General features: G+C 42.3%; 1 protein-coding gene across 1 annotated transcript in view; it reads right to left on the bottom strand.

Moving 5' to 3' along the window:
* Positions 1-4,970: 4,970 nt before the first annotated feature.
* The window catches only part of LOC311148030 (tumor necrosis factor receptor superfamily member 5-like), a 195,006-nt gene continuing 174,129 nt past the window's right edge, over positions 4,971-25,847 (bottom strand). Inside the window, exon 9 of the mRNA XM_084184919.1 lies at positions 4,971-5,396. Coding sequence (XP_084041045.1) covers positions 5,312-5,396 — 85 coding nt within the window. The 3' untranslated portion in view covers positions 4,971-5,311. The remainder of the gene's footprint in view (positions 5,397-25,847) is intronic.

Below are 25,847 nucleotides of genomic sequence, written 5' to 3'. Positions count from 1 at the left end.
CTACTGGAAACAGTTAACTTGTATTCATGTATTTAGTGACATGTATTAACAAATTGTATTTAAGAAATTGATCCTAGCAACAAATTAGGCACCACTGTATATACAATAACGGTCAAAAGTTTTAGAACACCTACTCATTCAAGGGTTTTTCTTTATTTTTACTATTTTCTACATTGTACAATAATAGTGAAGACATCAAAACTATGAAATAACACATATGGAATCATGTAGTAAACAAAAAAGTGTTAAATCAAAACATTATTTATATTTGAGATTCTTCCAATTCTCTTAACCAGCTTCATGAGGTAGTCACCTGGAATGAATTTCAAATAACAGGTTTGGCTTGTTAAAAGTTAATTTGTGGAATTTCTTTCCTTCTTAATGCATTTGAGCCAATCAGTTGTGTTGTGACAAGGTAGGGGGGTATACAGAAGATAGCCCTATTTGGTAAAAGACCAAGTCCATATTATGGCAAGAAAAGCTCAAATAAGCAAAGAGAAACAACAGTCCATCATTACTTTAAGACATGAAGGTCAGTCAATACGGAACATTTCAAGAACTTTGAAAGTTTCTTCAAGTGCAGTCGCAAAACCCATCAAGCGCTATGATGAAACTGACTCTCATGAGGACCGCCACAGGAATGGAAGACCCAGAGTTACCTCAGCTGCAGAGGATAAGTTCATTAGAGTTACCAGCCTCAGAAATTACAGCCCAAATAAATGCTTCACAGAGTTCAAGTAACAGACACATCTCAACATCAACTGTTCAGAGGAGACTGTGTGAATCAGGCCTTCATGGTCGAAATGCTGCAAGGAAACCACTACTAAAGGACACCAATAAAAAGAAGAGACTTGCTTGGGCCAAGAAACACGAGCAATGGACATTAGACCGGTGGAAATGTGTCCAAATTGGAGATTGTGAGGGAAAAAAGTATTTGATCCCCTGCTGATTTTGTATGGTTGCCCACTGACAAAGACATGATCACTCTATAATTTTAATGGTAGGTTTATTTGAACAGTGAGAGACAGAATAACAACAAAAAAATCCAGAAAAATGCATGTCAAAAATTTTATAAATTGATTTGCATTTTAATGAGGGAAATAAGTATTTGACCCCTCTACAAAACATGACTTAGTACTTGGTGGCAAAACCCTTGTTGGCAATGACAGAGGTCAGACGTTTCTTGTAGTTGGCCACCAGGTTTCCACACATCTCAGGAGGGATTTTGTTCCACTCCTCTTTGCAGATCTTCTCCAAGTCATTAAGGTTTTGAGGCTGACGTTTGGCAGCTCGAACCTTCAGCTCCGTCCATAGATTTTCTATGGGATTAAGGTCTGGAGACTGGCTAGGCCACTCCAGGACCTTAACGTGCTTCTTCTTGAGCCACTCCTTTGTTGCCTTGGCCGTGTGTTTTGGGTCATTGTCATGCTGGAATACCCATCCACGACCCATTTTCAATGCCCTGGCTGAGGGAAGGAGGTTCTCACCCAAGATTTGACGGTACATGGCCCCGTCCATCGTCCCTTTGATGCAGTGAGTTGATGCCAAAGAGCTTGATTTTGGTCTCATCTGACCACAACACTTTCACCCAGTTCTCCTCTGAATCATTCAGATGTTCATTGGCAAACTTCAGACGGCCCTGTATATGTGCTTTCTTGAGCAGGGGGACCTTGCGGGCGCTGCAGGATTTCAGTCCTTCACGGCGTAGTGTGTTACCAATTGTTTTCTTGGTGACTATGGTCCCAGCTGCCTTGAGATCATTGACAAGATCCTCCCGTGTAGTTCTGGGCTGATTCCTCACCGTTTTCATGATCATTGCAACTCCACGAGGTGAGATCTTGCATGGAGCCCCAGGCTGAGGGAGATTGACAGTTATTTTGTGTTTCTTCCATTTGCGAATAATCGCACCAACTGTTGTCACCTTTTCACTAAGCTGCTTGGCGATGGTCTTGTAGCCCATTTCAGCCTTGTGTAGGTCTACAATCTTGTCCCTGACATCCTTGGAGAGCTCTTTGGTCTTGGCCATGGTGGAGAGTTTGGAATCTGATTGATTGATTGCTTCTGTGGACAGGTGTCTTTTATACAGGTAACAAACTGAGATTAGGAGCACTCCCTTTAAGAGTGTGCTCCTAATCTCAGCTCGTTACCTGTATAATAGACACCTGGGAGCCAGAAACCTTTCTGATTGAGAGGGGGTCAAATACTTATTTCCCTCATTAAAATGCAAATCAATTTGTTACATTTTTGACATGCGTTTTTCTGGATTTTTTTGTTGTTATTCTGTCTCTCACTGTTCAAATAAACCTACCATTAAAATTATAGACTGATCATTTCTTTGTCAGTGGGCAGATGTACAAATTCAGCAGGGGATCAAATACTTTTTTCCCTCACTGTATATATAGTTGAAGTCGGAAGTTTACATACACCTTAGCCATATACATTTAAACTCAGTTTTTCACAATTCCTGACATTTAATCCTAGTAAAAATTCCCTGTCTTAGGTCAGTTAAGATCACCACTTTATTTTAAGAATGTGAAATGTCAGAATAATAGTAGAGAGAATGATTTAGTTCAGCTTTTATTTCTTTCATCACATTCCCAGTGGGTCAGACGTTTACATACACTCAATTAGTATTTGGTAGCATTGCCTTTAAATTGTTTAACTTGGGTCAAATGTTTCGGGTAGCCTTCCACAAGCTTCCCACAATAAGTTGGGTGAATTTTGGCCCATTCCTCCTGACAGAGCTGGTGTAATTGAGTCAGGTTTGTAGGCCTCCTTGCTCGCACAAGCTTTTTCAGTTCTTCCCACACATTTTCGATAGGATTGAGGTCAGGGCTTTGTGATGGCCACTCCAAGACCTTGACTTTGTTGTCCTTAAGTCATTTTGCCACAACTTTGGAAGTATGCTTGGGGTCATTGTCCATTTGGAAGACCCATTTGCGACCAAACTTTAACTTCCTGACTGATGTCTTGAGATGTTGCTTCAATATATCCACATAATTTTCCTTCCTCATGATGCCATCTATTTTGTGAAGTGCACCAGTCCCTCCTGCAGCAAAGCACCCCCACAGCATGATGCTGCCACCCCCGTGCTTCACGGTTGGGATGGTGTTCTTTAGCTTGCAAGCAACCCCCTTTTTCCTCCAAACATAACGATGGTCATTATGGCCAACAGTTCTATTTGTGTTTCATCAGACCAGAGGACATTTCTCCAAAAAGTAAGATCTTTGTCCCCATGTGAGTTGTAAACCGTAGTCTGGCTTTTTTATGGCGGTTTTGGAGCAGTGGCTTCTTCCTTGCTGAGCGGCCTTTCAGGTTATGTCGATATAGGACTCGTTTTACTGTGGATATAGATACTTTGTACCTGTTTCCTCCAGCATCTTCACAAGTGTGACACTCTGGCTCTGGGACTTTTGTATTTGAGCCAGGGTGTATTTTGTTTTGTTGGGTTTTGGTTTTGTATTTCTAGGTTTGCCTTTCTGTTGGTTGTATTTCTAGGTTTGGTCTATGACTCCCAATCGGAGGTAACGAGTGTCAGCTGTCGGCTCGTTATCTCTGATTGGGAGCCATATTTATTCTGAATGTTTTCCTGTGGGAATTGTGGGTTTTTGTTCTTAGTTCTGTCAGTGTTGCAGAGGACTTCACGTATCGGTCGTATTTTGTTGTTTTGTTCCAGACTTTGATAAATAATAAAGTCATGTTTCTTGGACACGCTGCGCCTTGGTCATATTTAGACGACATCGACCCTCGTGACAACAAGGTCCTTTGCTGTTGTTCTGGGATTGATTTGCACTTTTCGCACCAAAGTACGTTCATCTCTAGGAGACAGAATGCATCTCCTTTCTGAGCGGTATGACGGCTGCGTGGTCCCATGGTGTTTATACTTGCTTATTATTGTTTGTACAGATGAACGTGGTACCTTCAGGCGTTTGGAAATTGCTCCCAAGGATGAACCAGACTTGTGGAGGTCTACAATTATATTTCTGAGGTCTTGGCTGATTTCTTTTGATTTTCCCATGATGTCAAGCAAAGAGGCACTGAGTTTGAAGGTAGGCCTTGAAATACATCCATATGTACACCTCCAATTGACTCAAATTATGTAAATTAGCCTTTCAGAAACTTCTAAAGCCATGACATCATTTTCTTGAATTTTTCAAGCTGTTTTAATGCACATTCAACTTAGAATTGTGATACAGTGAATTATAAGTGAAATAATTTGTCTGTAAACAATTGTTGGAAAAATTACTTGTCATGCACAAAGTAGATGTCCTAACCGAGTTGGTAAAACGTTTGTTAACAAGAAATGTGTGGAGTGGTTGAAAAACGAGTTTTAATGACTCCAACCTAAGTGTATGTAAAATTCTGACTTCAACTGTATATACACATATATTTAAATTGAATATTAAAACATACAATCTACTTGCAGTGAAGCCGCTCAACATTTACATTACATTCAGTCATCGAACAGACTCCCATCCAGAGAGACCCACAGAAGCAACAAGGGTCAACGCTCTGCTCAAGGGCACGTCGACAGATCTCTCAAAAACAGGGACCCGAACAAGCGACCTATCAGTCACCGGCCCAAGCTTGATACAGCCAGGCCACCAGCCCTCCAAGGCTCCCCGAGAGTTGCCCTTCAACCATCCAATAACCCCCCCGCCAACCCACAGTCCCCCCGAGAAAAGAAATCACAATAAAATCAAACAAAATAATTCCATACCCCAGAGACCCCCCACCAACCCAAGCCACCGTCCCCCACAACCAAGAAAATTAACAAAAGAGAAAAAAAATAGATAAAAAAGAAAACAGAAAACAAAAGACATTAAGGAATCAAAATTCATAACAGCTGAATACATTTGAGTGCATGTATGGCACTATTTACGTGTGTGTGTCCGTGCATGTGCATGTGTGGCACCACTGTATTCTGAGGTTGATAATTTTTTCCCAATATTGACAAATGTACAACTGTATTAAAACATGGGAATACAATTTAATTGTTATCCAATCAATCATCAAAACAGTTTGGGTATTTCAAACAGTGAAATTAGAAAAGTTTATTTAAAATGTACAGGTACTGTTAATATAAAAAGTGTAAGTAAAACGTGACAATGTCCTGGTATAGATTAGATGTGGTAGGAGGATGACCAGTTTCAGTCACCATGTTCAACAGTCCACGCTCGGTAACTACACTTATTAGTCAGAATCCAAGAGCAAATGCATTGCAGTTCGAAAGTACTCAATTCATTTAATCCCCAGGAAATACTGTATCTGTGTGCACCAGTTTTAGAGCCTTCTGGGTATCTGCATGCATTCATGGCACTTCATCCGAGTTTAGTGGATGCTGAATGTCAACATCCGTTACAACATTTCCAGGCACATTCTCTGCTGTTTCCACTCTGGAAAACAAGAAGCAAACAAGTCAATAATTTAGTTAGTAATAGTATAAAGTAGGGTCGGGACGATACCAGTGTTGCAATATTTTTCCCATGGCAAAATTAAAACACGAAGCAGACCAAACTTTGGTCCTTTAAAAACCTTCTGTATGTAAAATATTGTCTGCTATAGCTTGGAAAATAAATACATGTGACTGCATGACAACATGCTTCTTTCCAACATTAGGGCTGTTTTCCTAAAGATGTTCAAGCCGCTTCAGGTTTTGTTTCCTTGTCACAATACACTAACGAGCATCACGATACTGTTATCGTCCCGGCCCTAGTATAAAGTAATCTGCATTACTCAGTTATTACTATGATAGTCTGAAATATTGAATCCAAATGGATGACGTACGGGGAGCTACTGGTGACTTGTAGAGGTCCCGTTTCTTGCACAGGAACCTATGATGTATTACATAAATTAGGATTGCTATAGCAACTAAAACGGACTAAATGACAATAACAACATTGAATTCTTTAGCCATAAAATGAACAATTTTTCACTCACTAGAAATCATTTTTCAGGAAGAACTAACTTTGACAATGGATTTGCTTTCATAAATGTTATAAGAGGGTTTTATACACTGCTCAAAAAAATAAAGGGAACACTATAATAACACATCCTAGATCTGAATGAGTGAAATAATCTTATTAAATACTTTTTTCTTTACATAGTTGAATGTGCTGACAACAAAATCACACAAAAATTATCAATGGAAATCAAATTTATCAACCCATGGAGGTCTGGATTTGGAGTCACCCTCAAAATTAAAGTGGAAAACCACACTACAGGCTGATCCAACTTTGATGTAATGTCCTTAAAACAATTCAAAATGAGGCTCAGTAGTGTGTGTGGCCTCCACGTGCCTGTATGACCTCCCTACAACGCCTGGGCATGCTCCTGATGAGGTGGCGGATAGTCTCCTGAGGGATCTCCTCCCAGACCTGGACTAAAGCATCCGCCAACTCCTGGACAGTCTGTGGTGCAACGTGGCGTTGGTGGATGGAGCGAGACATGATGTCCCAGATGTGCTCAATTGGATTCAGGTCTGGGGAACGGGCGGGCCAGTCCATAGCATCAATGCCTTCCTCTTGCAGGAACTGCTGACACACTCCAGCCACATGAGGTCTAGCACTGTCTTGCATTAGGAGGAACCCAGGGCCAACCGCACCAGCATATGGTCTCACAAGGGGTCTGAGGATCTCATCTCGGTACCTAATGGCAGTCAGGCTACCTCTGGCGAGCACATGGAGGGCTGTGCGGCCCCCCAAAGAAATGCCACCCCACACCATGACTGACCCACCGCCAAACCGGTCATGCTGGAGGATGTTGCAGGTAGCAGAACGTTCTCCACGGCGTCTCCAGACTCTGTCACGTCTGTCACGTGCTCAGTGTGAACCTGCTTTCATCTGTGAAGAGCACAGGGCGCCAGTGGCGAATTTGCCAATCTTGGTGTTCTCTGGCAAATGCAAAACGTCCTGCACGGTGTTGGGCTGTAAGCACAACCCCCACCTGTGGACGTCGAGCCCTCATACCACCCTCATGGAGTCTGTTTCTGACCGTTTGAGTAGACACAAGCACATTTGTGGCCTGCTGGAGGTCATTTTGCAGGGCTCTGGCAGTGCTCCTCCTGCTCCTCCTTGCACAAAGGCGGAGGTAGCAGTCCTGCTGCTGGGTTGTTGCCCTCCTACGGCCTCCTCCACGTCTCCTGATGTATTGGCCTGTCTCCTGGTAGCGCCTCCATGCTCTGGACACTACGCTGACAGACACAGCAAACCTTCTTGCCACAGCTCGCATTGATGTGCCATCCTGGATGAGCTGCACTACCTGAGCCACTTGTGTGGGTTGTAGACTCCGTCTCATGCTACCACTAGAGTGAAAGCACCGCCAGCATTCAAAAGTGACCAAAACATCAGCCAGGAAGCATAGGAACTGAGAAGTGGTCTGTGGTCACCACCTGCAAAACCAGTCCTTTATTGGGGGTGTCTTGCTAATTGCCTATAATTTCCACCTGTTGTCTATTCCATTTGCACAACAGCATGTGACATTTATTGTCAATCAGTGTTGCTTCCTAAGTGGACAGTTTGATTTCACAGAAGTGTGATTGACTTGGAGTTACATTGTGTTGTTTAAGTGTTCCCTTTATTTTTTGAGCAGTGTATTAACTTATAATTACTAAGATTTGGATTTCAAAATATTTTAAACAAATAGAAATGTTGAAGTAAAATGACTTACCTCACAGAATTCATGCATCTCTGAAAGTTCAGTAAAAAGGAAAAACAAACTAGTTAACATCAAGGAGTCATACTGAGACCAATGTCTCTTTTACAGATGAGCCCTGAATTATATTAAGTACAGAAAATACACACATCAAAATACATACAAAATGCAAGTAGAAAGAAAAACATGCTCATAAAGAACAAACACATTTATCAGTAATAAGGACCTCATTCAGCTTTCTGAATTATCCTAGAGACACCAAAACATCACATTTAAGAACATTTTGAAGATTGTAACACAAATAAGGTGCAAGAACTAAAAGCGGATTTACCTAACTGTCTGTGTAGAGACCAAAGAGTTAACCATCCCTGAGATTGGGTGTGGTAACTCGTATGTCTAAAGTTTAGTAAAGATGTTAGGTACAGTGGGACTTTTTGTAAAAGGGCTTTATAAATGAAAACATAGCAATGTATCAACCTACGTGACATCAAAGAGGGCCAACCAACATTCTGAGAGAATGCAGTGATGAGTACTAATTACTAACACAAAGATGGCCGCCGGTCCACCCACCGTCAAATGTCAACTTAAACGGTCATGTCTATTCTATGATCTATATTTCTATGATTTCAATAGGTTTCCTATGGAGGATTGACAGTGTAATTTAAAACAGATATTCCCATTCAAATCAACATTGTCACGGATTCAGCCGAGGCTGCCCCTCCTCCTTGCTCGGGCAGGCTTCGGCGTTCGTCGTCACCGGAGTACTAGCTGCTACCGATCCATGTTTCCATGTTCGACTTGTTCTGTCTTTATTGGTTACACCTGTTTCCCATTATGTAGTATTGTCTTCCCTATTTAACCCTCTGTCTTACACTGTGTGTTGTGTGTGATTGTTTTATGTTTTCGGCAGTCGTTAGTGTGCGGGTTATTTCCCTCCCTGTGTGGAGGTTGTTGTATCTCAGAGTACCTTCGAGTAAAGTACGTTTTCTGTTCAGCTCTGTGTCCTGCGTTTGACTTCGCCTACCGCATTTCACTGACACCCTTGACAAACATTCACTGATGTGTGGACCTCCAACCATCTTTGTGGTACCATTTGAAAGGTGAAATTTCAAATTGTATTCAGTATTTAAGTATATTTATTAGGCAAAACATTACACTCACCTTGTATTCAAGAACATGTTGAGTCTCACCCGATGGAGGGCACAACACAAAAACCTCATGACCTAAAATAGGGCCTAAACTATATGCGTTTTTAGATCATTTATGTTTTCTAATAAAACAAAATATATAACGTTTTTTTTCTTCAAACAATTATCAAATTGTTTGACAACCCTGTTTTTAAGCTTTTAAATTATATCAATCTCAACCGCTCATCTTTTCCAGTGATGAAGACATGGCTGTCTCATGGTTTGGTGGGGTATGCAAAATAGGTCAACTTTGAGCACCTTTATCTCTTGAATGTTTTGGCATTCAGGTCCAAAAAGTCACGTTCTGCGCACTTGTTTTTTGTTCAAATCAAAAGGGGTGCTGTCAAGAAGTGAAAGAATTCAAATGGATTTACCATTAAGCCAGCCTGTAATTATATTGTCAACCAAAGCTATCTAGAGCCCATGCTATATTCAATGATCAGAATTCTGATGTCCTGTACGATATTTAGCCTCTACTTCATACTTACCAGGTGCAGTAGTGCTCTGGCCCGGTGAACATTGTGTATGTGCCACTGCAAAGCTACACTCTGAGTTGGATGAGTAGCTTCTACAGTAGTATCCATCTAGAACGTGGCACACTGTGTTACTTGTTGTTGTGCACTCTGTCTGAGTGAAAAGGCCCTGTCCTGGAAAATATCAGGGTTGATTCATTTCAGTCAGAGGACTACTTGTGAGAAGAAGGCACCTCATACCGTTTTCACACTATTGTGGTGACCTGAAACGTACGACACTGGCTTAGATATTTTCTTTTTTACATTGTACTTTCCAATTGGTGGATGCAGAACCCAGCCAGTGCAATACAACTCAGCTCAGCAGTGAAAAGGGTATGATGTGCACAGCTAAAAGGAAAGGTGGGAAGGTTTTGGAAGAAAATGAAATGTACCTGGATCACAGGGAGTGCAGGGAAAGCACTTGTTTAGACCATTGGCCTCGTTCATGAAGGTCCCTCTGATACAGGGTATGCAAGATGTGCTGGACTCCAATGTACAATCTCTGCGGACCACCGAACCTAATCATAGAAAATACAATTTAGTAAAACGCATCTTTAAGTAGCCTAGTTGTGTTGTTTTGGCTACTTGAAGAGAATTAGGGCCTATCACTCGCAGCCCACCTCTTCCAATGCATTGTGAGAAAGTGTGCATCGAATTCTACTAGATGAAGAGTCAATTAGTATAACATCCTGGCATTTAAACCATACTTGATTTTCAAAAATTCACATACTATAAAACATGCGATTGAGTTGTTTCCCGCTATTGATTTCGGTAGGGTATCCCCATATCTAATTGATCAGCTGTTGTCAAAGCCGAAATGACTGACATCCGGCCATTTGAAGTATACTAGATTATTTAAATATCACATACTATATGTACGAAAGACTACTGAGAGTAAATATCAGTTCATCATAGGAGCGCTGTAGCTCCGCCCACAAGTGTTGTGGAGCACAGCATGTGGGGCAATCTAACCCTCCTGTTGTCCTGGGGTCATTCTGACCCCAAATTAAATATTTTGCCGACAAAATATGTTTTTTATTCATCAATTGGTCTGAAAATAACGGTAGTTGTTTAATACTATGCTCTTTATGATTCAAACAAATTTGAAGTAATTTGATTGAATGATGGGTGTTTTACTAAATGTAATAACTTCTGTTGTCCTCTGGGGTCAAAAAGACCCCGCAGCACAAAGTTTACATACTGCTTGGCAAAACATATTTGATCATGTTTCTTTGATGTGTGGGGTCAAGCAATGGTTATGACAAAAAAAAAAATAATAATAATAATTCTCACAGGTGTTTGGGCATTTCACATTTTAGTCTGAGAGAGACAGGCAGCACAATGAGGAGGCAGAAGTTTTATAATGCACAGGAGGCTTGCAAGATAATTTTTGAAATAAAAGAAAATAATGACCAGGTGGACAATGCTGCACATAATGAGGATGAATCAACTGATGAAGAGGGTTCAGGGTCAGAAGAGGAGGAACATAATGATGAGGTGATAGATCCAACATACAGACAGCATGCTACTTCTTCCCCCGAAGATTCCCCCACATCTCCTGCTGCAGAAATGGAAGATGATTATGAATATAAGGAAATGGATGAACGTGATGATGACCTAGAATCTGAAGCTGGTATGGAAGAAGTGTCAGAAGTGGAGCACTGCACCTAGTATGATGAAGAATCAACAGATGAGGTAGAATCTGAAGTTGAAATGGAAGAAGTGTCAGAAGTGGAGGACATCATCTATTATGATGAAGACGAAGAATCAACAGATGAGGTAGAATCTGAGGAAGAGGACCCAGCTGAGATGGAAGAATATTTCCAGTCAAAGGATGAAACATTGATCTGGTCTTCCATCCCTCCCAGTGACCGACGACGCATGTTGACAGCAGAGAGAGATACAAGCCACCATGGTCCAACTGCATATGCAAGGTCTCGGATTGATGACATAAAGTCCACTTTTGACCTGTTTCTGCCAAAGCCTATTGAAGACGCAGTGCTGAGCATGACAAACAAGGAGGGGCAACGCGTTTATGGCAACAAGTGGAGAAAGATGGATCAAATGGATTTGCAGGCATATGTGGGTGTGTTGATTCTTGCTGGCGTGTACCGATCTAGTAAGGAAGCTACATCTAGTTTATGGCATGCCGAGTCTGGTAGGACAATTTTCCGTGCTATCATGACACTCAAGATGTTTCATAAAATCTCAAGAGTGATTAGATTTGATGATAAAGCCACAAGAGAAAATCGCCGTGCACGAGACAAACTTGCTCCCATTCGAGATGTATGGGACAAGTGGGTGTCTCTCCTGCCGTTGATGTACGATCCAGGTACTGATGTGACTGTGGATGTGTGACAGAAGGAGCCCTCTCTGGTTCTCCTAGTGATAGTGGGAAATGGCGCCACCCCATGGCCGCTGTCAAATTGGTTAAGGAGATCCAGCAGGTCTCCTCCAGCTCTACCTCTGCAGCAGCTCCCCCTCTCCCAGTTCCCTCATGCCGACCAGCCCTTCCTCGCCCATTACCCAAAAGGAGTAGGTGCAAATTCTGCCCTCGCCGAAGTGATTTCAAAACATCCAAAATGTGCCAAAAATGCAATGCATACATCTGCAAAGATCACGCCATTACTACCTGCCTCGCATGCAACTGAGGGCTCATTCAGACTAAAAAGTTAGGTTTTGAAGTTGAAAATGTTTTGGAAATGAATTATAACATGTGTTATATGTCAGGTAATAAGTTGGAATAAAGTTGACTGAAAAGTTGAAACAGAGAAGTGATTGTAAATGTATACTGTATGCTTTATAAACAGTCAAACCAGGCGGGGTCATTTTTGACCCCAGAGGACAAAAGGTGTGATTATGGGCTGTCATTAATAAAAATAAAATGATTCAAAAACAGCATCCTCACTAAACTTTTACAAATACCACTCAGTGATAAGTCAAATAGTCAAAATAATAATAGGTCAAAATAATTCATAGTTTCATTGTATTTTTACTTAAAAACAGGGTATACTTTTATGTAAACAAGGTCTATTGGCTCTAAATTCCAAAACAAATGAAAAAAATTCTAGTAATGGGTTGAACAGAAGTAAGACTAAAGATGTAACACAGAATTGATTGAAAATGTATACTGTATGCTTTATAAACAGTCAAACCAGGCGTGGTCATTTTTGACCCCAGAGGACAAAAGGCGTAAGGCATTTGGGAGAACAACACGAGGTTAACTGAGAAGGAAGTAACTAGAGAAAGTACACAAGCCGTGATAAGTTCCAGCCATCTCCTGTGATGACCTTCAGTTAGCATTCTTTAATTTAGCCAAGGCCAGTGTATGTCCTTCAGAAATGTGAGGTCATATTTCTTACAATTCATGTGTTGTGGACGCACTCCGTTATGCTAATTATCGTTTTTACCGCAAGTTAGCAACTGTAACCCTGCTAACCCTGTTGTTTGTCATCTCATTTCAGACATTTACCATTTCAGTGTCAAGTCTTATATATCCTGTGGTTATATGGATGTATTCTGTATAAATTATGTGGGTATTTTGTTAGCAATGAGCCGTGTGGATGCATTATACATTGAAGTTCATGCACGCATGACTGTAAATCGCTTTGGATAAAAGCGTCTGCTAAATGGCTTATTATTATTATTAGTTGTGTGAGGATGATGGTGCTGCTCAGTAGTGCTGTGTGGTTGCACTCCTCTGACCATTCCCTTTTTCAGAACCACACACAAACTCTTGGTTAACACAATTGTCAAGCCATACACTATCTACATTCTTCCAATAAGAAAGCTGTTAAAACAATCAATATGTGTGTATCTTTGAAGGTCTTTGTATAATCTGTAATTTGTTATACAGGCTAGCAAATGTTATCATTGTCTGTTTGTATACTTCTTGTAGATATGCTGATGTTTCTGCAATAACAAAATAACAAAATATAAAAAAGGACTACTGTTGCCAGGAAATGACCCGCCATCACATGATCCTTCTGAGCCTGTGTAGGGAACTGATTAAACAAAAAAACTGGTTGATTTAGTTTAATGAACATTTCGTCACTGATAGTTTGTATGGAGTTTTTATTTTTTTAAGCCGCATTTTTTATCCACCTGTACAGTGGGTTGCAGAATGCACATATAATTTTTGCAAACGCCATTACACCAAATAAGGAGAAGGTGGGAAAGGTTAAGAATATCTGAGCACTAACCATGGAAAGTCCCTCATAAACGAAAGTGTAAGCTAGTCCGAGTTCATCTAACAAGGTAAGACTGCTCTGTTACATGTGTAGGAAAAGTGTATTCAATATTGATTAAATATGTGTAATATCGTATTTTGCAACATGATTTTCGTGTTCGAAATGAAACGTTAGCTAAAGTATTATTTAACGTTGAAGTTGGTGCTAGCCCTAAAGGACACCACTCCACGGTTCATTTAAGTGCATGCGCTGTCCAGCCGTTTGTGTAGCCAAGACAAATTGTAGTTTATCAAAGTTACATTATTGTACCTTCATTATGCTAACCTAGCTACTTTATTGGCTATCTACATACATGATAAAAGACAAACACCAAGAGGCTGGTCAGCGTTGTGTTTTTTTAGCTACATACAGGCTTAAAGGGTAACGTTAGGTAGCATAAACGTAACTACATGTAACATATGTGACCGACCGGCTCGATTCGGTCGTATGCAGTGGTGTAAAAAGTACGCAATGGTCATATTTGAGTAAATGTAAAGAAAGATACCTTAATAGAAAATGACTCAAGTAAAAGTGAAAGTCAGCCAGTCAAATACTACTTGAGTAAAAGTCTAAATGTATATGGTTTTAAATATACTCAAGTATCAAAAGTAAATGTAATTGCTAAAATATACTTGGGTATCAAAGGTAAAAGTATACATTTTCAAATTCCTTATATTAAGCAAACCAAACGGCACCATTTTCTTGTTTTTTTTAATTTACGGATAGCAAAGGGCACACTACCAACACTCAGACATAATTTACAAATGAGTCATTTGTGTTTAGTGATTCCGCCAGATCAGTGGCAGTAGAGATGAACAGGGATGTTCTCTTGAGAAGTGTGTGAATTGGACCATTTTCCTGTCCTGCTAAGCATTCGAAATGTAATGAGTACCTTTGGGTGTCACGGAAAATGTATGGAGTAAAAAGTACATTATTTTCTGTAGGAATGTAGTGAAGTAAAAGTAGTCAAAAATATAAATAGTAAAGTACTACTTAAGTAGCAATGGTGTAAAGTACTTGAGTAAAAATGCTTTCAAGTACATTTACATTTTACATTTTAGTCATTTAGCAGACGCGCTTATCCAGAGCGACTTACAGGAGCAATTAGGGTTAAGTGCCTTGCTCAAGGGCACATTTACGTCATTTAGCAGACGCTCTTATCCAGAGCAACTACAAATTGGTGCATTCACCCTATAGCCAGTGGGATAACCACTTTACAATTATACTTTTTTTGGGGGGGGGGTAGAAGGATTACTTTATCCTATCCCAGGTGTTCCTTAAAGTGGTGGGGTTTCAAATGTCTCCGGAAGGTGGTGAGTGACTCCGCTGTCCTGGCGTCGTGAGGGAGCTTGTTCCACCATTGGGGTGCCAGAGCAGCGAACAGCTTTGACTGGGCTGAGCGGGAACTATGCTTCCGCAGAGGAAGGGGAGCCAGCAGGCCAGAGGTGGATGAACGCAATGCCCTCGCCTGGGTGTAGGGACTGATCAGAGCCTGAAGGTACGGAGGTGCCGTTCCCCTCACTGCTCCATAGGCAAGCACCATGGTCTTATAACGGATGCGAGCTTCAACTGGAAGCCAGTGGAGTGTGCGGAGGAGGGGGGTGACGTGAGAGAACTTGGGAAGGTTGAACACCAGACGGGCTGCGGCATTCTGGATGAGTTGTAGGGGTTTAATGGCACAGGCAGGGAGCCCAGCCAACAGCGAGTTGCAGTAATCCAGACGGGAGATGACAAGTGCCTGGATTAGGACCTGTGCCGCTTCCTGTGTAAGGCAGGGTCGTACTCTCCGAATGTTGTAGAGCATGAACCTGCAGGATCGGGTCACCGCCTTGATGTTGGCGGAGAACGACAGGGTGTTGTCCAGGGTCACGCCAAGGCTCTTCGCACTCTGGGAGGAGGACACAACGGAGTTGTCAACCGTGATGGCGAGATCATGGAACGGGCAGTCCTTCCCCGGGAGGAAGAGCAGCTCCGTCTTGCCAGGGTTCAGCTTGAGGTGGTGATCCGTCATCCATACTGATATGTCGGCCAGACATGCAGAGATGCGATTCGCCACCTGGTTATCAGAAGGGGGAAAGGAGAAGATTAGTTGTGTATCGTCAGCGTAGCAATGATAGGAGAGGCCATGTGAGGATATGACAGAGCCAAGTGACTTGGTGTATAGGGAGAAAAGGAGAGGGCCTAGAACTGAGCCCTGGGGGACACCAGTGGTGAGAGCACGTGGTGCGGAGACAGCTTCTCGCCACGCCACTTGGTAGGAGCGACCGGTCAGGTAGGACGCAATCCAGGAGTGAGCCGCGCCGGAGAGGGGGGGGGGGGGGATTCAGCAGTGAGGAGAATGTGGCAAAGAGCTTCCTAGGGTTAGAGGCAGATGCTTGGAATTTAGAGTGGTAGAAAGTGGCCTTAGCAGCAGAAACAGATGAAGAAAATGTAGAGAGGAGGGAGTGAAAAGATGCCAGGTCGGCAGGGAGTTTAGTTTTCTTCCATTTCCGCTCAGCTGCCCGGAGCTCTGTTCTGTGAGCTCGCAATGAGTCATCAAGCCACAGAGCTGGAGGGGAGGACCGAGCCGGCCGGGAGGATAGGGGACACAGGGAGTCAAAGGATGCAGAAAGGGAGGAGAGGAGGGTTGAGGAGGCAGAATCAGGAGATTGGAGGGAGAAGGATTGAGCAGAGGGAAGAGATGATAGGATGGAAGAGGAGAGAGTAGTGGGAGAGAGAGAGCGAAGGTTGCGGCGGCGCGTTACCATCTGTGTAGGGCAGAGTGAGTAGTGTTGGAGGAGAGCGAGAGAGAAAAGGATACAAAGTAGTGGTCGGAGACATGGAGGGGAGTTGCAGTGAGATTAGTAGAAGAGCAACATCTAGTAAAGATGAAGTCAAGCGTATTGCCTGCCTTGTGAGTGGGGGGGGGGGTGGTGAGAGGGTGAGGTCAAAAGAGGAGAGGAGTGGAAAGAAGGAGGCAGAGAGAAATGAGTCAAATGTAGACGTGGGGAGGTTGAAATCCCCCAAGACTGTGAAGGGTGAGCCATCCTCAGGAAAGGAACTTATCAAGGCGTCAAGCTCATTGATGAACTCTCCAAGGGAACATGGAGGGCGATAGATGACAAGGATATTAAGCTTAAATGGGCTAGTGACTGTGACAGCGTGGAATTCAAATGAGGAGATAGACAGATGGGTTAGGGGAAAAATTGAGAATGACCACTTGGGAGAGATGAGGATTCCTGTGCCACCACCCCTCTGACCAGATGCTCTCGGGGTATGCGAGAACACATGGTCAGACGAGGAGAGAGCAGTAGGAGTAGCAGTGTTTTCAGTGGTAATCCATGTTTCCGTCAGTGCCAGGAAGTCGAGGGACTGGAGGGTGGCATAGGCTGGGATGAAGTCAGCCTTGTTGGCGGCAGAACGGCAGTTCCAGAGGCTGCCTGAGACCTGGAACTCCAGGTGTGTGGTGCGTGCAGGGACCACCAGGTTAGAGAGGCAGCAGCCACGCGGTGTGAGGCGTTTGTGTAGCCTGTGCGGAGAGGAGAGAACAGGGATAGGCAGAGGCATAGTTGACAGGCTGCAGCAGATGGCTACAATAATGCAGAGGAGATCGGGATGAAATGAACTAAACATCAGGGAAAGGAGAGAGCAGGCCTCCCTCACCAAAAAAAAAATATATATATATATATAACTCTCCCAACTTCCACCTCAGAAACTATAATTGTTTCACTGAACCACCCGAGTAAAACTCTCCCAACTTCCACTTTAGAAATTAGAATTGTTGTAAACTACAGCAGACTGTTATCAGTAGCTGTAATTAAGTACAGCAGCTACCAACCACCTAACGTTAATGCCTCGGGTGAGGTTAGAAAAACAGCTGAATGGTAGCAGCTAGCTGGCTCAATCACAGGTACTCTTAATCATGAAATAACATTGGAAACAATTAACCATAGTTGCAAAAAGTTGGTCCAAGTAGTGGGTAGGCTAGCCTCGTGCTTCGCCGGAGTCCGCCGAATACAGTCCTTACCTACAATAATTACCTACAATAACCTTCAATAACTACCTGAGTAAGCTACCTATAATACATTTTACATTTTACATTTTAGTCATTTAGCAGACGCTCTTATCCAGAGCGACTTACAGTTAGTGAATACATTTTTTTATTTTTATTTTATTTTTTATACTGGCCCCCCGTGGGAATCGAACCCACAACCCTGGCGTTGCAAACGCCATGCTCTATCAACTGAGCTACATCCCTGCCGGCCATTCCCTCCCCTACCCTGGACGACGCTGGGCCAATTGTGCGCCGCCCATGAGTCTCCCGGTCGCGGCCGGCTGCGACAGAGCCTGGATTCGAACCAGGATCTCTAGTGGCACAGTTAGCACTGCGATGCAGTGCGATGCAGTGCCTTAGACCACTGCGCCACAATACCAAACTACAATACCTACCTACAATCTAAATACAGTGGGGGAAAAAAGTATTTAGTCAGCCACCAATTGTGCAAGTTCTCCCACTTAAAAAGATGAGAGGCCTGTAATTTTCATCATAGGTACATGTCAAATATGACAGACAAAATGAGAAGAAAAAAAAAACAGAAAATCACATTGTAGGATTTTTTATGAATTTATTTGCAAATTATGGTGGAAAATAAGTATTTGGTCAATAACAAAAGTTTCTCAATACTTTGTTATATACCCTTTGTTGGCAATGACACAGGTCAAACGTTTTCTGTAAGTCTTCACAAGGTTTTCACACACTGTTGCTGGTATTTTGGCCCATTCCTCCATGCAGATCTCCTGTAGAGCTGTGATGTTTTGGGGCTGTCGCTGGGCAACACGGACTTTCAACTCCCTCCAAAGATTTTTTATGGGGTTGAGATCTGGAGACTGGCTAGGCCACTCCAGGACCTTGAAATGCTTCTTACGAAGCCACTCCTTTGTTGCCCGGGCAGTGTGTTTGGGATCATTGTCATGCTGAAAGACCCAGCCGCGTTTCATCTTCAATGCCCTTGCTGATGGAAGGAGGTTTTCACTCAAAATATCACGATACATGGCCCCATTCATTCTTTCCTTTACACGGATCAGTCGTCCTGGTCCCTTTGCAGAAAAACAGCCCCAAAGCATGATGTTTCCACCCCCATGCTTCACAGTAGGTATGGTGTTCTTTGGCTGCAACTCAGCATTCTTTGTCCTCCAAACACGACGAGTTGAGTTTTTACCAAAAAGTTATATTTTGGTTTCATCTGACCATATAACATTCTCCCAATCCTCTTCTGGATCATCCAAATGCACTCTAGCAAACTTCAGACGGGCCTGGACATGTACTTGCTTAAGCAGGGGGACACTGCAGGATTTGAGTCCCTGGCGGCGTAGTGTGTTACTGATGGTAGGCTTTGTTACTTTGGTCCCAGCTCTCTGCAGGTCATTCACTAGGTCCCCCCGTGTGGTTCTGGGATTTTTGCTCACTGTTCTTGTGATCATTTTGACCCCACGGGGTGAGATCTTGCGTGGAGCCCCAGATCGAGGGAGATTATCAGTGGTCTTGTATGTCTTCCATTTCCTAATAATTGCTCCCACAGTTGATTTCTTCAAACCAACTGCTTACCTATTGCAGATTCAGTCTTCCCAGCCTGGTGCAGGTCTACAATTTTGTTTCTGGTGTCCTTTGACAGCTCTTTGGTCTTGGCCATAGTGGAGTTTGGAGTGTGACTGTTTGAGGTTGTGGACAGGTGTCTTTTATACTGATAACAAGTTCAAACAGGTGCCATTAATACAGGTAACGAGTGGAGGACAGAGGAGCCTCTTAAATAAGAAGTTACAGGTCTGTGAGAGCCAGAAATCTTGCTTGTTTGTAGGTGACCAAATACTTATTTTCCACCATAATTTGCAAATAAATTCATAAAAAATCCTACAATGTGATTTTCTGGATTTTTTTTCCTCAATTTGTCTGTCATAGTTGACGTGTACCTATGATGAAAATTACAGGCCTCTCACATATTGTTAAGTGGGAGAACTTGCACAATTGGTGGCTGACTAAATACATTTTTTCCCCACTGTACATGGTTTAAGCTTAACTCAACACCATATAAGAAGCCAAGCTTACCTTTCATAACGCAGCAACGATTAAACGTTGTGTAGCTAGCACAAAGATATTGTATTTAGCTACCACAGCCTGCTGATAGTGTTGGCTGGCTAGCAATGGCTACTGTGTTGACTTTGTTTGAAAAACGGCGTCGCTGCAAACGAATGTAGCTGGCTAAAAGGATATTGTTTTTAGTTGCAACCGTTGCTAATAGCAACTCGCCAGCTAATCCAGGAGGTGAGTTAGCTAGCTAGCTTCGTGCTACATCCGGCACCGCCGAATACAAAAGTAACCTACAATAACTACACAACAGCTACCCACAGCAGCCCACGATGCCTACCTATACTACTTAATAATATACAGCCCACGATGCCTACCTATAGTACCTAACTACAATCTAAATACATAGTTTAAGCCTTACTCGACAAAGCCCAAGCTATGTATAAAGCCAAACTGGCAGACTGCAATCAGTAGCCGAAATTAAGTACAGCAGCTATCAACCACCTAACGTTAATGATAATGAGGTTAGAAAAACAGCTGAAGGTGGCAGCTAGCTGGCTCAATTACAGGTACTCTTAAGCGTGAAATAACATTGGAAACAGCTAACCACAGTTGCTAAAAGTTACCGGTAGCTACCCGCTAGCTAGCTAGCTTTGTTGGTCCAAGTAGTGGGTAGGCTAGCCTCGTGCTTCGCCGGAGTCCGCCGAATACAGTCCTTACCTACAATAATTACCTACAATAACCTTCAATAACTACCTGAGTAAACTACCTATAATACCTAACTACAATACCTACCTACAATCTAAATACATGGTTTAAGCTTTACTCAACACCATATAAGAAGCCAAGCTTACCTCCTGCTAGAGAAAACACAACCTCTCCCGTCAGCATCTGTATTGACAGAGGGTCCCTGGTGCTTCGAGGGTGACTGTTGTCGATACTTAAGTAGTTTTTTTGGTATCTGTACTTTTACTTCACTACATTCCTAAAGAAAATAATGTACAGTCGTGGTCAAAAGTTTTGAGAATGACACAAGTATTGGTCTTCAAAGTTTGCTGCTTCAAATGTTTTTAGATATTTTTGTCAGATGTTACTATGGTATACTGAAGTATAATTACAATCATTCCATAAGTGTCAAAGGCTTTTATTGACAATTACATTAAGTTTATGCAAAGAGTCAATATTTGCGGTGTTGACCCTTCTTTTTCAAGACCTCTGCAATCCGCCCTGGCATGCTGTCAATAAACTTCTGGGCCACATCCTGACTGATGGCAGCCCATTCTTGCATAATCAATGCTTGGAGTTTGTCAGAATTTGTGGGTTTTTGTTTGTCCACCCGCCTCTTGAGGATTGACCACAAGTTCTCAATGGGATTAAGGTCTGGGGAGTTTCCTGGCCATGGACCCAAAATGTAGATGTTTTGTTCCCCGAGCCACTTAGTTATCACTTTTGCCTTATGGCAAGGTGCTCCATCATGCTGGAAAAGGCATTGTTCGTCACCAAACTGTTCTTGGATGGTTGGGAGAAGTTGCTCTCGGAGGATGTGTTGGTACCATTCTTTATTAATGGCTGTGTTCTTAGGCAAAATTGTGAGTGAGCCCACTCCCTTGGCTGAGAAGCAACCCCACACATGAATGGTCTCCGGATGCTTTACTGTTGGCATGACACAGGACTGATGGTAGCGCTCACCTTGTCTTCTCCGGACAAGCTTTTTTCCAGATGCCCCAAACAATCGGAAAGGGGATTCATCAGAGAAAATGACTTTACCCCTGTTCTCAGCAGTCCAATCCCTGTACCTTTTGCAGAATATCAGTCTGTCCCTGATGTTTTTCCTGGAGAGAAGTGGCTTCCTCGCTGCCCTTCTTGACACCAGGCCATCCTCCAAAAGTCTTCGCCTCACTGTGCGTGCAGATGCACTCACACCTGCCTGCTGCCATTCCTGAGCAAGCTCTGCACTGGTGGTGCCCCGATCCCGCAGCTGAATCAACTTTAGGAGATGGTCCTGGTGCTTGCTGGACTTTCTTGGGCGCCCTGAAGCCTTCTTCACAACAATTGAACCTCTCTCCTTGAAGTTCTTGATGATCCGATAAATGGTTGATTTAGGTGCAATCTTACTAGCAGCAATATCCTTGCCTGTGAAGCCCTTTTTGTGCAAAGCAATGATAACGGCACGTGTTTCCTTGCAGGTAACCATGGTCAACAGAGGAAGAACAATGATTTTAAGCACCACCCTCCTTTTAAAGCTTCCAGTCTGTTATTCTAACTCAATCAGCATGACACAGTGATCTCCAGCCTTGTCCTCGTCAACACTCTCACCTGTGTTAACGAGAGAATCACTGACATGATGTCAGCTGGTCCTTTTGTGGCAGGGCTGAAATGCAGTGGAAATGTTTTTTGGGATTAAGTTCATTTTCATGGCAAAGAGGGACTTTGCAATTCATCTGATCACTCTTCATAACATTCTGGAGTATATGCAAATTGCCATCATAAAAACTGAGGCAGCAGACTTAGTGAAAATTAATATTTGTGTCATTCTCAAAACTTTTGACCACGACTGTACTTTTTACTCCATAGATTTTCCCTGACACCTAAAAGTACTTGTTACATTTTGAATGCTTAGCAGGACTGGAAAATGGTCCAATTCATGCACTTATCAAGAGAACATCCATGGTCATCTACTGCCTCTGATCTGGCGGACTACTTGAGAGCTCTTCTTTGTCTACACCCATTCAGCATCATTCACACCCTCATAAGCCTTAGCCCCACCATTTCTTTAAATGTGCTATACAGAGTGAGTACGGTAGTGTATTAAACAACCAAAGATTGCAAGACTAAAGGCTGGTTTATACTACGTCTATCAACATATCTGTAGACAGTTGTCGCAGTGACATCATGAACATTCTATTGTGGTCCAACATCAAACTTGTTGTTATGAAAAAGTATAAACACAAAAACAACAGGCTGCATGACATCAGCAGCCTGGTGGTCCAAAATAGCATGACTGGTGTATTTTAACACCAATAAACCCATCCGTATTTAAAAATGAATTTGGTTTATGTCAATCTAGCAAACCAGGCAACTAAAAGCAACTTTCTAAACAATTATTTGGTTAGTTTGTAGCTTGTTGGCTAGTTAGCTAACTTTAAGTTAGCTGGCTAGCCAGTTCAAATAATGACCATATTCTACTGTATAGCTAACATCTTAACTTTAACTAATTTTGTATTTGTTATTATGTAAAATAAACTCTCAAGATCATTATTTACAAGTTAATGGTGAGCTAATTACAGAAAATAGCTTACAGTTGTGAGTGTGACGAAATAAAAGCAGGGCATTCTACCGGAGAATTTTAGAACTTGGACACTGTCTCGTTGCCCTAACGTCTTATCCTGATTTGACTTTGGTGCTGGTCATCTTAGCTAAAGCTAACCAACTAGCTAGGTTCAATGTTAGCTAGCTAGCTAACGTTAGGCTATAACTAGCAATGCAAATGGCTCTGAGATATGAATAATATTACTACACAGATCATACACGTAACGTTAGCTAGTGAGCCAGCCTGCTAACGTTAGTTAGCTAGCTAACAGTACACTTTAACTTACAATTACAAAATTAGAAACGTATAATATCTGAAAATGTAGCTAGCTAGACTCTCTTACCCGTATACATGGATGAACGCTTCTCCCTCTCTGTCATGGATGCCATGGTTGCCCTTAGTTTGAAGATGTAATCCGGAGACAGGTGTTTTATACAACAGCCTTCTTATGTGTGTTCTCTTTTCGACTCCCTCCGCATTATTTGCAATCAAACGGCTGAATTTTCTCCATCTCCTTAGCTATCATACTCTGCTTCCACCGGGCATTCAACTGATTTCAAAACTCGGTCCTCCAGAAAGTGGAGCACATTAGCAACACTTATGCAGTTCTTTGTGATATCTTTCAATATAGCCGTGTAAGAAAGGATTACCTACACATACTGAGCAGCTCATGTTATAGACAGAAGCGTGCTACATGGCAGAACAATCCAAACTTATATCACGGCATGTCCAGCCCATCCATTATCTCAGCCAATCATGGCTAGCAGGAAGGTTCCTGTCTTTTTCCGTGGCTAAACCAACTCGTAATTGAACAATTTAATTCGTATTTAGATGGCATACAAGTTTGTTATTGAGAGTTCACATGTTCCAGCAGGCATTTCTGCCAAAAACGCATTTTGATAAAAAATAAATGTTTACATTCAAATGCCTCTCCTGTGCAGTAGTGTCGAATGACATTGGCCTAGTTTCCTGAAACAAGTCACATATGGCTTTGCGTTAGTATACACATCAAAAAGTCCCAACGCACCACTCAGCCCGTACTCTACCTGCAGCATAACCAATCAGAGCTGCAGTAGGCCTATATGCAAATAATTCTGTGCCATTTACTTTGAACTGAACTGTTTACACTATGAGCCGGTTGTGAGTAGATGCAGCTCTCACTTTAATCTCAAAACAAGCGCATGTAGCCACGTGTGCACATTTAGTTCATATCCTTTACTAGTTAGTGAGTTATTAGCCCAGTTATATATAATCTGTAGTCAGCAATATGGGAGTGATTGCTTTCTACAAGAGCACAAAACGTGTACATTTCTAGACATCTTTGAAAAGCAAGTCAGGAAAATAGTTTTTTTGCCTTAAAGGGGCAGTGTTGTATTTTGAGACAGGCTTGAATAAGCCAAGTAGCCAATTGGCAGAGGGTAGCATAATTTGTCTGATTCTCTGTAATAATAGTGCATTTTGTAAAGTTGTTTCTTGCATCAAATAACACATTTTCAGTCACCTCTTTGTCTGAAGGACAAGTGGATAAACAGGTTAATGTCAAGCCCTGAATGCTTTTTTCCAAAGTCTAATGGAATGTAGGTCTACATTGAACACCACACATTGGCTGCTACTGTAGGCTGAATGATAACAGCTATTGCCATGTTAAAATGTTATGGGATGCCTTTTCTCCATTGTTTTTGATGGTAGGCCATTCTGGTAGGCCTACGTTATGATCAAATAGCCACAGTAGCCTACGTGGCCACTGTTAAAACTGTAACTGAAAGCAGGTACAGCCTCAGTGTTGCACAGAATTTTCACAACGTTAAAGTTTGCGCTCAGCAGACCTGAAATTAGTTCAGTGCCGAAAAGTGAACATTGGTGTCAATGTGTGTATATATAGTGTATCTTTTCCATAACCAAAAATATTGTATTTTCAGCTGTTTGAAGCTGGTGTACAAAAACGAAAGTAAAATATGCAAAAACTAAACTTAAGAACGGGAAACATAGAAATAGCTCTTCTTAGACTTCTGTTCAATGAGAATGACAGATCTATAACTCACATTTCTATGTGAATTTGGTCGGGTCACTCAAAAAGTTACATATTGCAGCTTTAAAAGCGTGCAGACTGAGTTAGCGACCAAAGCCAGGGGGAGGCGTTGCTTCACTGGCCGATGACGTGTCGGGGTAATCCAAAACAGATTCTAGATGTCAGCTAGCATGCTAGCACTAAGCCAAGGTGGAAAAAGTTACAAAACTCCCGTAGCCTACTTCACAGAGAACATCCCGAAAAGTTGACAAAACAAAAAAGACGAGGTACTACACAATAAGAGCAAGCAGGTATGATTTTCTCTTTCGTTTTGAGCCCACTGCAACAAGGCACCAGAGCCTGCTGTGCTAACAGGTTCCCACTAGATAAGTGACAAAGTCTGAAGAGCATGCTGCCAAAGACTTTTATAACTAACCAAGATGGACCACATCTTGTCGTTTCCAATGGAAGCAAATTAATCATAGTGGGCAGAACAAGCAGGGAGGTGGGCAGAGCCAAGCACGAGCTAGCGAGATTCTATTGGCGCGTTCGAGCATGTATTTGCATATTTCTGTTAGGGAACGCCTACTCTGTGAAGTGCACGTGTGCAATAACTTTCACTCCTTCTGAACAATGCAATTAAAAAATAAAATAAACTTAGGCAAAGGGTAAAGTCTACAAAACGTAGTCCACTCTGTTCATAATAGGTTCTAGTTTTGGGAACAGAAAACTGTATTGAGATCAAATGTTTCATTGATGAGAAAATTTGCAGAATGTCGGCCAAAATCCATCTCGCTCCATCTTCTCCCACTGCCGGCCACTGGGTTTCCTCTCATCACCATATTTGGTAGTGAGTGGAAATGCCAACCGGATGCTTCAGATTTATA

This window comes from Coregonus lavaretus, assembly GCF_964263955.1.
Source record: "Coregonus lavaretus genome assembly, chromosome: 20".
Lineage (NCBI taxonomy): Eukaryota > Metazoa > Chordata > Actinopteri > Salmoniformes > Salmonidae > Coregonus > Coregonus lavaretus.
This window is presented reverse-complemented; position numbering and strand designations above follow the sequence as displayed.